Here is a 15,132-nt window from a genome sequence, read left to right on the forward strand (position 1 = left end):
ACTGATTTAAAATGTGTCTGTACAATTAATCTCAGACACGAGTGTGATTTACTGATTTATTATATGTTTATACATTTAACTTCAGATATTATTGTAATTTACAAAATTATCACACAATAGTGTAATTTATAGAATTATCTGTGACACTATATACTTTACCATACACACTAGTGTTATTTACAAATTTATCTGTGACACTAAATTTTACTCCACGCACTATGTAATTTATAAAATTATCTGTGACACTACAATTTACTTCAAACAATAGTGTAATTTACCTAAATATATGTGACACTACACTTCACCTCACACACTTGTCTAATTTACCGATCGATAATATGTCTGTACATTCTACCTCACATTATGTTATCAACACATTTTATCAGCAAACATTTTGCTATATTCAAGTGTGATTTTACCCTCAACCCAACCCTTACAAACATAAAACAAACTTGAACATGCTTTAAACAGTTTATTTGATTAAACAAAGGTTATAAGGTTTACCGACGTATGTCAAGGTTATATGAGATGAGTGATACGTTGTTTTATAGTAATACAACTTAAAGAATTAGTAAACACACAGGCTGTCGATATGTATAGTCCGCTAACAGGAATGTCTATTGTCATTATTATCGAAATGTTAGATTATCATTTGCTATGAATTATCCATTGTTTTTAGCCAAACTATGTGCATTGTTTAAATCTATCAATACATATCGAATAACTCGGAGTATATATTGGGTTTGGGTTTAACCCTATTTAACTCTGATCCTTACCCAATTAAGTCAACCCTAGTCGTGCTATTAACGCATCACATACCGCTTAAATGATAAATTAGGTAACACAGTCAAGCTAGATTACAGTAAGGGTATTTAATAACTCACCAATATCACATGCATGCCATGCAATTCCTTATTATAACCCGGCATATCCATTAATTTATGTTACATGGTGAAGTTGGCGATTTAAATTAAAATCAAGATATCAATATAGTTTAAAGTAATGTCCCTAAGATTAGAGTCAGTAAAATATTCTATTTACCTTCTGCTTAATACGTTATTTAGTTGATGTGAAGATACATATTCAATTAGCGTACAACCACGACATTTAACATGATATGTAATCATTTTACAGCTAACAGGTGTTTATAAGCATATACAAAGTTTTTAACCAAGGCATGACGAGGCGAAGGCATGACCAACAGCCTGTAAGCGCTACATACTCATCAGCCTATCAATATAACAATATCATTAACTTGATGGTTAAACCTTTTCGCTGTTGATATATATACTGTATAGACTGTGCCAATGTTTTCTATTAGCAGGCGAAACAAATCTATTGACATTGACAAGACATGTAGTATAGTATATATATATGCATTGAATTTTTCAGTATATATTTTCGAATTTATAGGAAAGGACACACACTCTGACTTTTTCAATATATGTGATACATGTTAACTATGCCTATGACACATAGCACAAAGTCCAATACATTTCCTAAGTACGAATGTCATCATTAGCTTACGCTCAATAAGATTTCATGTCTAAGGCATGATGCGAACATAACCTTACAGACAACTAAGTCATATTTTGATCATTACCTTACACACAAACATAGTTACTGACCAGGTCATTATGGCATCACTTACTAACACAGGAACCGAGCCAGGACGTCGTCATTAGCTGACAATCATAGTATAGTTACTGACTAGGTCAGAAAATTATCATTAGCATACAGTCAAACATAGTTTCTATATCAGGTTGTCATTATTAGCTAAAAGACATAGTTATTGATTAAGTCAGGATATCGTCATTTGCTTACCGACAGATATAATTACTAGCTCATGATGTCATCCTTAGCTTAATACATAGTTACTGATTAAGTCAGGATATCGTCATTTGCTTACCGACAGATATAATTACTAGCTCATGATGTCATCCTTAGCTTAATACATAGTTACTGACTAAGTCAGGATATCGTCATTGGCTTACATGCAAACATAATTACTAGCTCATGATGTCATCCTTAGCTTAAATACATAGTTACTGACAATGTCAGGATATCATTGTCGACTTAATACAAACATTCTCACTCGCTGAGTCAAGATGTCATTAAAAACTTACAAAGACAATTACTGACTAAGTTAATATATCGTCATTAACTTCCAATTACTATTACTGACTAAGTCAAGATGTTGTCATAAACTTCCAATTATTATTACTAAGTCAATATATTGTCATAAACTTCCAAATAATATTACTGACTAAGTCATTATATCGTCATAAACTTCCAATTATTATTACTAAGTCAAGATGTTGTCATAAACTTCCAAATAATATTACTGACTAAGTTAATATATCGTCATTAACTTCCAATTATTATCACTGACTAAGTGAATATATCGTCCTAAACTTCCAAATATTATTACTGACAAAGTCAAGATGTCGTCATAAATTTCCAAATACTATTACTGACTAAGTCAAGATGTCGTCATAAATTTCCAAATACTATTACTGACTAAGTCAAGATGTCGTCATAATCTTCCAATTATTATCACTGACTAAGTCAAGATGTCGTCATGAACTTCAAAATATTATTTCTGACTAAGTCAAGATGTCGACATAAACTTCCAAATACTATTACTGACTAAGTCAAGATGTCGACATAAACTTCCAAATAGTATTACTAAGTCAAGATGTCGACATAAATTTATATTATTACTGACTAAGTCAATATGTCGTCATAAACGCCTAAATGTTATTACTGACTACGTCAAGATGTTGACATACAATTACACACAAATTCACCATTAGTTCCCTATCAAATATAGTCACGAACTTCAATCAATCATTTACTCATAAGTTAAAATTTCTAATGAAAGACAAGACATGTTCATTCATTTGGCGTAACTACAAACGTTTCTGTGGAAATTTAGGCATGCATCTTAGTTGACAAGATATGTATCTGATTAAAGGTTAAACACTTTTTACTTTGGGTATGATATGTTTATGATATGAAAGTATCTATATTCACGTCAACAATGTTTCAATTAAAAGGATGTCAATCTCATTTTATCTTGCAGTCAATCTCTTTCACAATATAACTTATGTGTTTGTCGATCTATTCTCACTAATCGTCAGTTAATATATTTCAAATAATTGTCAGCCAATCTGTCTTTTACTGTCAATCGATCTATTGTTTACTGTCTGTCAATCTATCTTTTACTGTCAATCGATCTATTGTTTACTGTCAGCCAATCTATCTTTTACTGTCAATCGTTCTATTGTTTACTGTCAGCCAATCTATCTTTTACTAACTGTCAGTCAATCTATCTTTTACTAACTGTCAGTCAATCTATCTTTTACTAACTGTCAGTCGATCTATTGTATACTGTCAGTCAATCTATCTTTTACTAACTGTCAGTCGATCTATCTTTTACTAACTGTCAGTCAATCTATCTTTTACTAACTGTCAGTCAATCTATCATTTACTTACTGTCGGTCGATCCATCTTTTACTAACTGTCGGTCGATCCATCTTTTACTAACTGTCAGTCAATCTACCTTTTACTCACTGTCAGTCAATCTATCATTTACTAACTGTCTGTCAATCTATCTTTTACTAACTGTCAGTCAAACTATCTTTTACTAACTGTCAGTCGATCTATTGTTTACTGTCAGTCGATCTATCTTTTACTACTGTCAGTCGATCTATTGTATACTGTCAGTCAATCTATCTTTTACTAACTGTCAGTCAATCTATCTTTTACTAACTGTCAGTCAATATATCTTTTACTAACTGTCAGTCAATATATCTTTTACTAACTGTCAGTCAATCTATCTTTTACTAACTGTCAGTCAATATATCTTTTACTAACTGTCAGTCAATCTATCTTTTACTAACTGTCAGTCAATATATCTTAACTAACTGTCAGTCAAACTATCTTTTACTAACAGTCAGTCAATCTATCTTTTACTAACTGCCAGTCAAACTATCTTTTACTAACTGTCAGTCAATCTATCTTTTACTAATTGTCAGTCAAACTATTTTTTACTAACTGTCAGTCAATATTTGGTCACTAAATCAGTTGATCTATTTCGATTAACTGTCAGTCAATCTATTTGCAGTGACAGACAACCTGTCAATCAACTGATTTCCTTTGTCAGTCAATCTATTTTAAATGTCAGTCAATCTATTTTCAATGTCAGGCAATATATTTCATTATTTCATTAACAGTTAGTCTAATTTCATTATCAGTCCATCATTTTCACTAGCTGTCAGTCAATCTATTTTCACTAGCTGTCAGTCAAACTATTTCCATTATTTGTCAATCTATTTTTATTGTCAGTCAATCCTTTTGCACTAACTGTCAATCTAGTGTCACTGCAAGTCCATCACTTTTATATATGTCAATTAATCTACTTTCACTTTCACAGCCAATCTGTTTTCACCTTCAGCAAACATCTATTCTTACAGCCAGTCAACTCATTTTAACAGTAAGCCATTCTACTTTCAGTGTCAGTCAATCTATTTCCTTTTACTTACTGCTTATATATTTTCGTTCTCTGAATGACAGACATTATATTTCTGTGATATATTAGGCATCATATTGCTGTTCTCTGACAGACATTATATTTCCGTGATCTGTAAACCGTTATATTGCTGTTCTCTGACAGCTGGTATACCGAAGCGCAATATAACAAGGAAAGCAAAAACGGAGTGATTATTACAATATTTGGATACTGTTCCAATAAACTGATTACAAAATATTTTAAATGTCCTGCGGAACGGCCATTTCAAGTAAGTCCTTGTCAACACTAACTACTAGGGTTAGCTGTATTGACAAAAGCGAACTAGTATCACACTATAAAGCAATTGGATATCAATATAACGTCACGATGAAAAGGAGTATTTATTGTATTTCGGTTCATCAGTTGTGGTAGGTATAAAATAGATAATACGGCATCATTGATCCGCATATGATCCTGTTCTCAACAATATACAGATGATACAGCTAAAACTAAAATCCACACTGATATGAAGAAAATATGTGGACATATGTTATGAGAAGGGCTAAAAATCAACATTGTAAGTTATATCAGATGAGCAACTATTAAATTCAATGATCATAAAAATCGATCATTCATATCTGCATTTGAAATGCGTTCATACTATTTACGAACAGACGAAGAAAGGAAGAGACAGACGAAGTTCGTTGCATACGTATCGGTCTCAAGGGTAACTAGGACAGAACGGTCCAGTATAGGCACTAGATAGAACAATTGTGGATATACGTATTACATCAACAACGACAACAATATCAATATGGTCAGACAATCTAATATTTTGCAAATGTAAAGAATCTAACGAATTTAAAGGACAAAATAATAAGTCACAGACTTGAAATATCAAAAGTTAACGTTATTTTAAGCCCGATGGTAAAATTAAAGTAAAGGAATTCTCAACTTGCCAGAAGTGGGGGAATTTGTTTTAAACGAGTTCCGCCTCTTTTAGATTAGACTTCGGTATGAGGTTAGATTAGACTTCGGTATGAGGCATAAATGAGATGCAATAACGAATGACTTCTGGTCGATAATCAATTTATCTTAAATCATTCATTCTGAGTCCACAACAATCACTATTAATGATATATAAGAGAATGAAGATACAGATGATTAAAGTATTTGTAGGACAGAAATGGATTCTCCTGCAACAAAGGCACTCTACATGTACGTAAGAATGACATGCCAGGAAATCGTTTTAGTGATGCATGTTGTAAAACAACGCCAAATTTACACAACCACATGATCACTCCCCTAACCCTCTGAACACTACAAACAACGCCAAATTTACACACCCACATGATCACTCCCCTAACCCTCTGAACACTACAAACAATACAAAGAATCTGCACCACCAAGCGATGTTTATGTGTTACTTCCTCCTAATACAATGGTGATAACTGTAATGGATGTTACCACTAGGCCTATTAGCTTAATCAAATACATCTGAACAGTGCTGCAAATGCAGTTTTCTCCTGTTAACATGTATTTATAAATATAATCACTACAAAAGATAACACCTATACACACACGTATACCAATCACTGCAAAGGATTTCACTTGTCCACATGTATATAAAATACGTCACCACTACAAAAGGATTACACCCATATAGGGGTATATACAAAATACGTCACCACTACAACGGATTACACCCATATAGGGGTAAATACAAAATACGTCACCACTACAAAGGATTACACCCATATAGGGGTATATACAAAACACGTCACCACTACAACGGATTACACCCATATAGGGGTATATACATAATACATCACCACTATAAAAGGATTACACTCATACAGGGGTATATACAAAACACGTCACCACTACAACGGATTACACCCATACACACTTGTATACAAAACATGTCATCACTACAAAGGGTTACACCTATGCAAAAGTATATAAAAATATTTCTGCCATAATAAAAGGGTGTTATTCAACTCCCAAGGCATGGAATAATCATTACAACTTTTGAATAACATTCAATTTATACCAAACATGGAATAAACTGTAAAATGTATTTTGATTGGTTGACACGGTGACATTTGACCGGGAGTATTTTCTAATCACATGGTTCAATGTAGTTTGATTGGCTAGCACTTGAAGGCCGCTTCACGATGCCCTGGAAATGATAACACACAGGAAGTAGTTCGCAGTTGTTCTGTTATATTCTTTAAAATATATATTTTTTCATCAATGTATTGCTTTGAAAGAATAAACCTACTAATCAATTATAATATTTCCATACATTTCCGAATTTGATATTGTGAAAAGAACACACGCTCGTGTTTTAGTATTTTTTTTTTTTAATCTAACTCGAGTGAAAGAAATACTATATACAACAACCACTCGTTGTGTAACCTTTATGTCATCACTACATGTTTAGATTTTTAGACACCTGCGCAATCTGTTTTATATGGCAGCCATTACAAAGCAACAATTTTCGACAATGATCAAATAAACAGAACCTGCATTAGTGGTGACTAGAACACTGAACGTTGGCGGTATATCAAGTATCTGTAGTGGTGATTAGAACAATAAACGTTGGCGGTATATCAAGTATCTGTAGTGGTGATAAGAACACTGAACGTTGGCAGTATATCAAGTATCTGTAGTGGTGATTAGAACACTGAACGTTGGCAGTATATCAAGTATCTGTAGTGGTGATTAGAACACTGAACGTTGGCAGTATATCAAGTATCCGTAGTGGTGACTGACTAGAACAATAAACGTTGGTGGTGTATCACGTAACCGTAATGGTGACCAGAATACTGAACGTTGGCAGTATATCAAGTATCTGTAGTGGTGACTGACTAGAACACTGAACGTTTGTGGTGTATCACGTATCCGAAGTGGTGACCAGAACACTGAACGTTGGCAGTATATCAAGTATCTGTAGTGGTGATTAGAACAATAAACGTTGGCGGTATATCAAGTATCTGTAGTGGTGATTAGAACAATAAGTGTTGGCAGTATATCAAGTATCCGTAGTGGTGACTGACTAGAACACTGAACGTTTGTGGTGTATCACGTATCCGAAGTGGTGACCGGAACACTGAACGTTGGCAGTATATCAAGTATCCGAAGTGGTGACTGATTAGAACATTGAACGTTGGCGGTGTATCAAGTATCCGTAGTGGTGACTAAATAAATAAACGTTGGCGGTATATGAAGTATTTGTAGTGATGACTAAAACAATAAACGTTGGCGGTATATGAAGTATTTGTAGTGATGACTAGAACAATAAACGTTGGCGGTATATCAAGTATCTGTAGTGGTGACTGACTAGAACAATAAACGTTGGTGGTGTATCACGTATCCGAAGTGGTGACTAGAACACTGAACGTTGGCAGTATATCAAGTATCCGTAGTGGTGACTTGGGCACTGAACGTTGGCGGTATATCAGGTATCTTGTATGATGACTAGAATACTCAACGTTGGCGGTATATCAACATCAAGTGTTCGTAATTGTGACTAGAAAATTACATGTTGGTGGTATATCAAGAATCCGTAGTGGTGACTAGAACACTGAATGTTGGCATTATATCAAGTATCCGTAGTGGTGATTGGAACAATAAACGTTGGCGGTATATGAAGTATTTGTAGTGGTGACTAGAACATTGAACCTTGGAAGTATATCAAGTATCCGTAATGGTGACTTGAAAATTACATGTTGGTGGTATATCAGGTATCCGTAGTGGTGACTAAAACATTAAACGTTGGTGGTATATGAAGTATTTGTAGTGGTGACTAGAACATTGAACCTTGGCGGTATATCAAGTATCCGTAGTTATGACTAAAACATTAAACGTTGGTGGTATATCAAGTTTCCGTTGTAGTGACCAGAAACACCTGGGCAATCACTGGAACATATAACGTTGCCGCCATATTATGTATATATTGTAGTAAATGGTGTATCCTTTGTGATAACCGGAACATTGGACGTTAACATTTCCAATCAGTATCCATATCCATTCCATCAGTAGGATGCTTGTTGCATGTTGTGACTTTGGCCTAAATTCCATAAACGTGATTTTGCTAGTGATTTATGCCCGAATACTTTTAAAGATCCGTTGTAATGTTTTTGTTTTTTCTTGTGACCTTGGACTAAAATCCTGCATACGGTTTTTTCTCGTGACCTTGGGTTTAAAATTCTTAAGACATGTGATATTTGTAGTGATTAGGACCTAAATTCACCTAGAACATGTATTATATTCTGTAACCCTAACCCCTTGTAGTCTCTTAAGTGACACTTATTAACGCATGTTGTGCATTTTCTTTTTCGATAAGCCATAACTCATTAAGATATATTTTGTACTTTCTGTTAACTTGAACATATAGTCGTTAACAGAAAATTCTGTATTTTCTAGTAATTTTGGACTGGAATCCTGGAGACTATCATGCATTTACAGAGACCTGCATGACATACTGGAATAACTTCTCAGCATAATGTACCTTGAGAATTGGAGCATACACTGTAGTTTCTCATTGTATCATAGAAAATCCTGATTTTGGAAATCTATTTGTCCTACACACTTCTGATAGGGACTTTGGGGTGGACTACTTGTCCCGTCCATGGGTTTAAGAATGTTTATTCCAGAATCGGAGCTTGACGAGTCATGGCGGTCCTTCTCCTATAATAAAAAAGTTGAAATAATTAAATATAAAAAATGGTTTAAATACGATAGCATGCATTGTACTGAGGAGAATGATATTCAAGGTATGCTTCTGATGATTAATTCTGAAATAAAATCCTTTGATTCAGTATCGTGGTTATTTTTGGAAATAAGTTCTGCTTCTTTTTGGCTTTCTTAATAGTAATAATGTTCAATTAGTAATAATGTTCAATTAGTAATAATGTTCAATTTAGTAATAATGTTCAATTAGTAATTATGTTTAATTACTAATAATGTTCAATTAGTTATAACCAGGGTAAGTTATAGCTTCTCTCATTGGTAATAGAAGGGGCTGCCGACAGAGGGACCCGATCGCCACAAATCTGTTTAGATTTTGTGCAGTGAAATTGAGAAATGCTAAACAAAATATAACAGGTATACAAGTTAAACTGCCCTATCTTACAATCAAAGTATGCCGATGACACAAGAGGCCAAGAGGGCCTGCATCGCTCACCTTGATATTTCACTAGTCATGACAAAAATATTTTAAGGATCTACTCTCCTGAGGTTTCAGTTTCGTTAAAGTCGTGTTTCAATCTTGAATAAAAAGTCTTTGTAATATATAACAAAAATTGGCACTTTTATAGCAAGGTTGTATCTGAACAAATGTGTCAAATTTCAGACATCATATATTAGTAGATTCGGTTTTAGATGAATTTAGAAATGACCCATTTGCCGGCAACTTTGAAAATGTATTTTTCTATCATTTTGTGCATGGCTCAAATTTCACATATTTGCACATAGCTGTTTTCACTTAAACCATCATTGCGTTGGCATTTTTGAATGTTTCTAATTCATTTTTGTTTTAACACTTTACAATGTTCAACATATTGAAGATAATACATAACAATATGGGCAATTAGCCCCTTTTTTCATTATTAATTTCACATTTGATTGTAAATGGGGAACTTTAAACTGTATCCCCGAAAAGCTTAACAAAAACAAATATTAGTTTGGGATAACAAAGTAAGCACACTGAACCCCTCATTTTTATATATGTTTTAGAAACAGCTACTTTTCCCCATTTGATCTGTACTATATCTTGAAAAGTCAGATGATAAAAACAGCAGAATTCACATAAAATCACATACCATGTCAAATTCTTATCTTTGATCCATCATAGCTCAAAAACGAGCACTCCCGACATATGATTTTCTTTTCATTTTTATATCGTTATATTTCTCCTTTCAAATCAGAGCAGATCCCTAAGTTACGTTTCAATTGTTTTTTTCCTTTTTGCTGCAGCTTCCAACTGTTGTTTAAAATTTGATTGTTTTTTCTTTTCTTTACTTTTCTTCTATTTTGCATGATTTCCCTATTAGGGCCCCTCTCTCCAGCCCCAGGGACCCATACCCTCCATTTATACAACTTTAGATCTCCTTAGCTCCCTAATGCTTTAAAATTTCATCAAAATCCATTAAGTCATTTAGGTAGAATATGTTCCCCTTCCCCCAATAATGTTTCTTACTGAATTTGATTCCCAGCCATTCATAACTTTATAACTAGTAGCGATTTCAAGGAATTCCCCGTATTGGGCCCGCCCCTTTTTTGCCCCAGACAGAGTCATCATTTATGCAAAATCGGTTCCTCTTCATCTAAGAATGTTTCTGACCAAAGGTTCAGATCCATTCATAGCTTTATTACTTGTAGCGATTTAAAGGAATGTATCTCTATCTATTTTAAGGGGACCCACTCCACTGGCCCCGTTATGTCAGTGTCACAATTTATGTAAAATTCGTTACCCTTCTTTCCCAGAGGATGTTTCTGGTTAAATTTGGTTCCAACCCATTCATAACTTTATTACTAGTAGCGATTTAAAGGAAGTTTTCACCATTTCCCCTATTGGGTCCGCCCCTCTGGTCCCATGGGGGTCAGCATCACCACTTTTTATGCAAAAACTGTTCCTCTTAGCCCGAGAATTTTTCTGACTAAATAGGGTCCAAATCCATCAATATATTTATGACTCATAGAGATGTAAAGCAATTTTCGATATTGAGCCCCGCTCCTCTGGCCCCTTTGGGGTCTGAATCTTCGTTAATGCAAAATCTGTTCTCCTTCCCTGAAGGACCTTTCTTGCCAAATTTGGATGAAATCCATTCTGTGTTTTATGACAAGTACGATTTAAAGCAAATGGTAACGGAAAACGGACGGACGGACGGACGCCGCACCACGACATAAGATCAACGACCCTTCGTGCCGGGTGAGTGAAAATGGCAGGCTATACTTAAGATTTTTATTAACATAGATAGTCTTTCAAATTGTTGTTCTTGATATATTAAATTTGTGAATATAAGTGTAAAAATAAATTCTGGTGTGATATTCCTATAGCATGGTACTTTCAGGTATTTACTAAACTTTAAAACACTATGTAATATCCTATAGGAAAGCATAACAAATATCCTTGCTAGAAAAGTAGTAAAATCAAGATAGGCGGAAAAGAAGTGTTTTTTAAGAAATACTACCAGAAAGGCATTTTTATTATAATGGATATAAAAAGGAGGGTGACTCATGTTTGTGTCATGCATATGAAAAATGCATTAAAAAATACCAAGAAAATACTTTTTACAGCATCAAGGTCTTGCATCAGCAACTAAATTAATTAATTTTTTATCTAATGCACACAGACAAGAAGTTGCTTATCCTTACATTCCTTTCAATCTACAATATTTTCTAACAAATAGAAATGGATCGAAATTATTTTACAACTCTTTAATCGAATCAGACACTATGCCATCTGGCACTATAAAATAGAATACGATTTTCAACAATACAGATAACCAAATGTGGGGTACAATTTATAAAAATAGTATATTTGTTGTTTCAATGAATACAAAACTACAGTGGTTTCAGTTTGCGATAATTCACCATATCCTTACAACTGAATCATTTCTTTTTAAATTTTGACTATTTGTATCCATTCTTTGTGTACTATGCAATATGAACCAGAAACAATAACTCATTTATTATTGGAATGTGAAGAAGTGCAAAGATTACTTGAAAGGTTTGATACATTAGTGGAAGCTCTTCTAATTCCATTTTCAGTAAACTAAACATCGTTTTGGCCTTTTACATCAGAATGTATGAAATCCTTATTATCGCAAAGTAGTATATTTAAAGAATGAGATGTTTGGATAATTCATTAAATATCAATGTTCTTATTAATCAAATAAAAAAAATCAAAAGTATAAAATAGTTTTCCTCCCTGTCCGTCCGTCGGTCCGTCTATCTGTCAGTCTGTCCAATCAGATTTTCACAGCCATGCTTTAAGGTATGAAAATTAAAGTTGGTACATAGCTTCAGTAGGAGTAGCTATAGTTTAAGTTTGCTTTTCATGGTTTTTGGGTCAAGTTCAAGGTAACTGGTCCTAGTTTTAGTAGGGGGGGGGGGGGGGGGCGGTAGGGGACATGCATTGATTTAGCAATACTCTGCCTGTTTGTTCATTCTCTTACGGATCTATGTATTTATTAATTTACTAGTACTGTTATCACTTGTTCTTTTCTCAGCTTCAGCCCTTTATAAAGCCGAAATATTTTTCCTATAATATATTTCCTTAATGTGACATATACATATATTTCTGTGAGTGTTCATTACTATTCATCCATTTACACATCGCCCTCTTTATTTTCTTCTCCGACCTCTCTGTTTTCTTTAACTCTCATTTCCTTTTATTCTTCCTTTTCCTCTTACCAATGCAAAGTGCTTATTATTTTTATTTTCTCTTTTTCTGCATTTACTTTCAAAAATCTGTATTGATATTCCCTCGCTTCGCATTTTGATCCATTAATAGTAGAGACATGTCTGATTTCTCTTCTCCACCGTTTTGCATGTATACTTGGTATACACATGGCACTAAATATGCACCTAGCATACACGTTCATAGTGTTCTATGTATCGGTGTGTATACATATGAAAATCTTGAGGCGTATGTGCTAATTCAGAAAGTTGCATCAGATGTATGTTTGTGTGTGTGTGTGTGTGTGTGTGTGGGGGGGGGGGGGGGGGGGGGGGTGGTGAGTGTGTGCGTGTGCAAATAAGACGTACATATATATAAATATAATACCGGGTATGTGTAAATGTGCGCGAGTATGTCAATATGATAAATAGATGATATCTTAAGTGTCTACAGTGATACCAAATCTAATTCACGAGTGGGGCTAATATTTTGACCTTTTACACTGGACGAGTGAACAATTAGGAAATATTAGCAACATGACTGTAATATGAAAACATCATTTATTCCCTCCTCTATTATGTCCAGCGAAGAGCAGAAAATGTACGTCTGATCAGGACAATCTCTGTAATTGGCATTTTGCTAACAAAGGAATATGATGTTAAGTTATATTTTGATGAAATTGACATTGTACCCATAGAAAAGAATGTCTAGTTTATATAGGTAAATTGATGAAAACCTCCGAAATCGGCATTGTGTCTATAGAAGAATATATATGTACTGTTAAGAATTTATATGTATATCTTGATAACAATCTCTGGAATTGCTATTGTTCCTATAGAATAATGTGATGTATATATCAATTGATGACTGCCCCTGGATTTGCCATTGTTTTGACAGAAGTATAAATCATAATATACACTATAATGTTTTTTTCTATATTTCTGTCAACCTCTGAAAGTGTCATTGTGTTTATATAAGAATTACTTATAATGTTAACTACATATAGGTATACATTGATGGCAACCTCTGGAATCGCAATTGTTTTCATATAAGATTAGATATATTGATGACAATTTCTCTATTTGTAAAATAATTACACCTTGGTAACAAATTTCTGAAATTGACATTTTAAGATATCTAATTATTACAGGCCCTCTGACCAGCATTTCGTACCGACCTTATCACTGGCGTTGACACATTTTGTACGGAGCAGAGGACTCCGTTTCGGTTGCAGAGGAGATTTATCTCCATTATTGAGGATAGGAGCAAGAAGAGTTGCACACTGTGATGACGGAGATCCATGGGGCGATTTGTCCGTGTGCATCTGCCCAGCAAGGCACGATAGCGGAATCTTAAAAATATATTGCGAGTTCGTCCGACTTTTACCTGAAATACAAATTGCCATTTAGCTGAATAAAAAGAGGATATTTTTGTGTTCATTCGTAACCTTAAGTCTGTATGGGGTTATAAACAATGCTCCATTGTCACATAAACAACGATACTTTGCTTTAAGGACAACTATCAGTACCGGTCATATCTTATGCGTAAAACGCATCAGTCAAGAAATGATTATTTGGTATCAGGCATCTGGATCATTTACAGACACATCGCTGTGCCATTTATATAAATAAGGGATAGTACGTTGTTTTGAGTGGGTATTCTGGCGATAAGAACATGAACTTAGGTTAGAATTCAAGTGCGATAGGTCGAAAGTTTAAACCAAATGTCATGTTATAATTGCAATTATAGATACGATAAACAACGTACTATTCACATTCTAACATGTTTACTGTTAGAATATATTGCAAAAAACACTGATATACATGGCTACAAATACGATGTAAAGTACTCTGTGATCTTCGCCAGTGACGTTAAACTATAGCGGACTGACCTATCAGAAGGAATCTTTCAAAGTCGGTCATTTGGCCACGCCCATACTGGCTAGAGTTCTATCCATATGTTGCCGAAGTGTTGTATTTGTATTGTTATATTATCAAAGATTTAAATACATATTTACATTTAATCTGCAGTGTCCTTCGCTATTTATTAATAACTCTCTACATAACTTGGTATTTATAAAGTAATCAATACACAAAGTCTTTATAAAACAAAGTCTACAACACTATGTCTTTCTAAAACACACCCTACATCACTGGATATTGATGAAATGCTCAATACATCACAAAGTCATTACAAAACACACCCTACA

General features: G+C 34.1%; 1 protein-coding gene across 1 annotated transcript in view; it reads right to left on the reverse strand.

Annotated features, from left to right (window-relative positions):
• Window positions 1–458: 458 nt before the first annotated feature.
• LOC117344096 (GTPase-activating Rap/Ran-GAP domain-like protein 3) overlaps window positions 459–15,132 on the reverse strand; it is a 135,525-nt gene continuing 120,851 nt past the window's right edge. The window contains exons 27-28 of the mRNA XM_033906748.1: window positions 14,101–14,309; window positions 459–9,208 (exon numbers count right to left, since the gene is read on the reverse strand). Of these exons, the coding sequence (XP_033762639.1) occupies window positions 9,068–9,208; window positions 14,101–14,309 (350 nt within the window). The 3' untranslated portion in view covers window positions 459–9,067. The remainder of the gene's footprint in view (window positions 9,209–14,100; window positions 14,310–15,132) is intronic.

This window comes from Pecten maximus, chromosome 2, assembly GCF_902652985.1.
Source record: "Pecten maximus chromosome 2, xPecMax1.1, whole genome shotgun sequence".
NCBI lineage: Eukaryota > Metazoa > Mollusca > Bivalvia > Pectinida > Pectinidae > Pecten > Pecten maximus.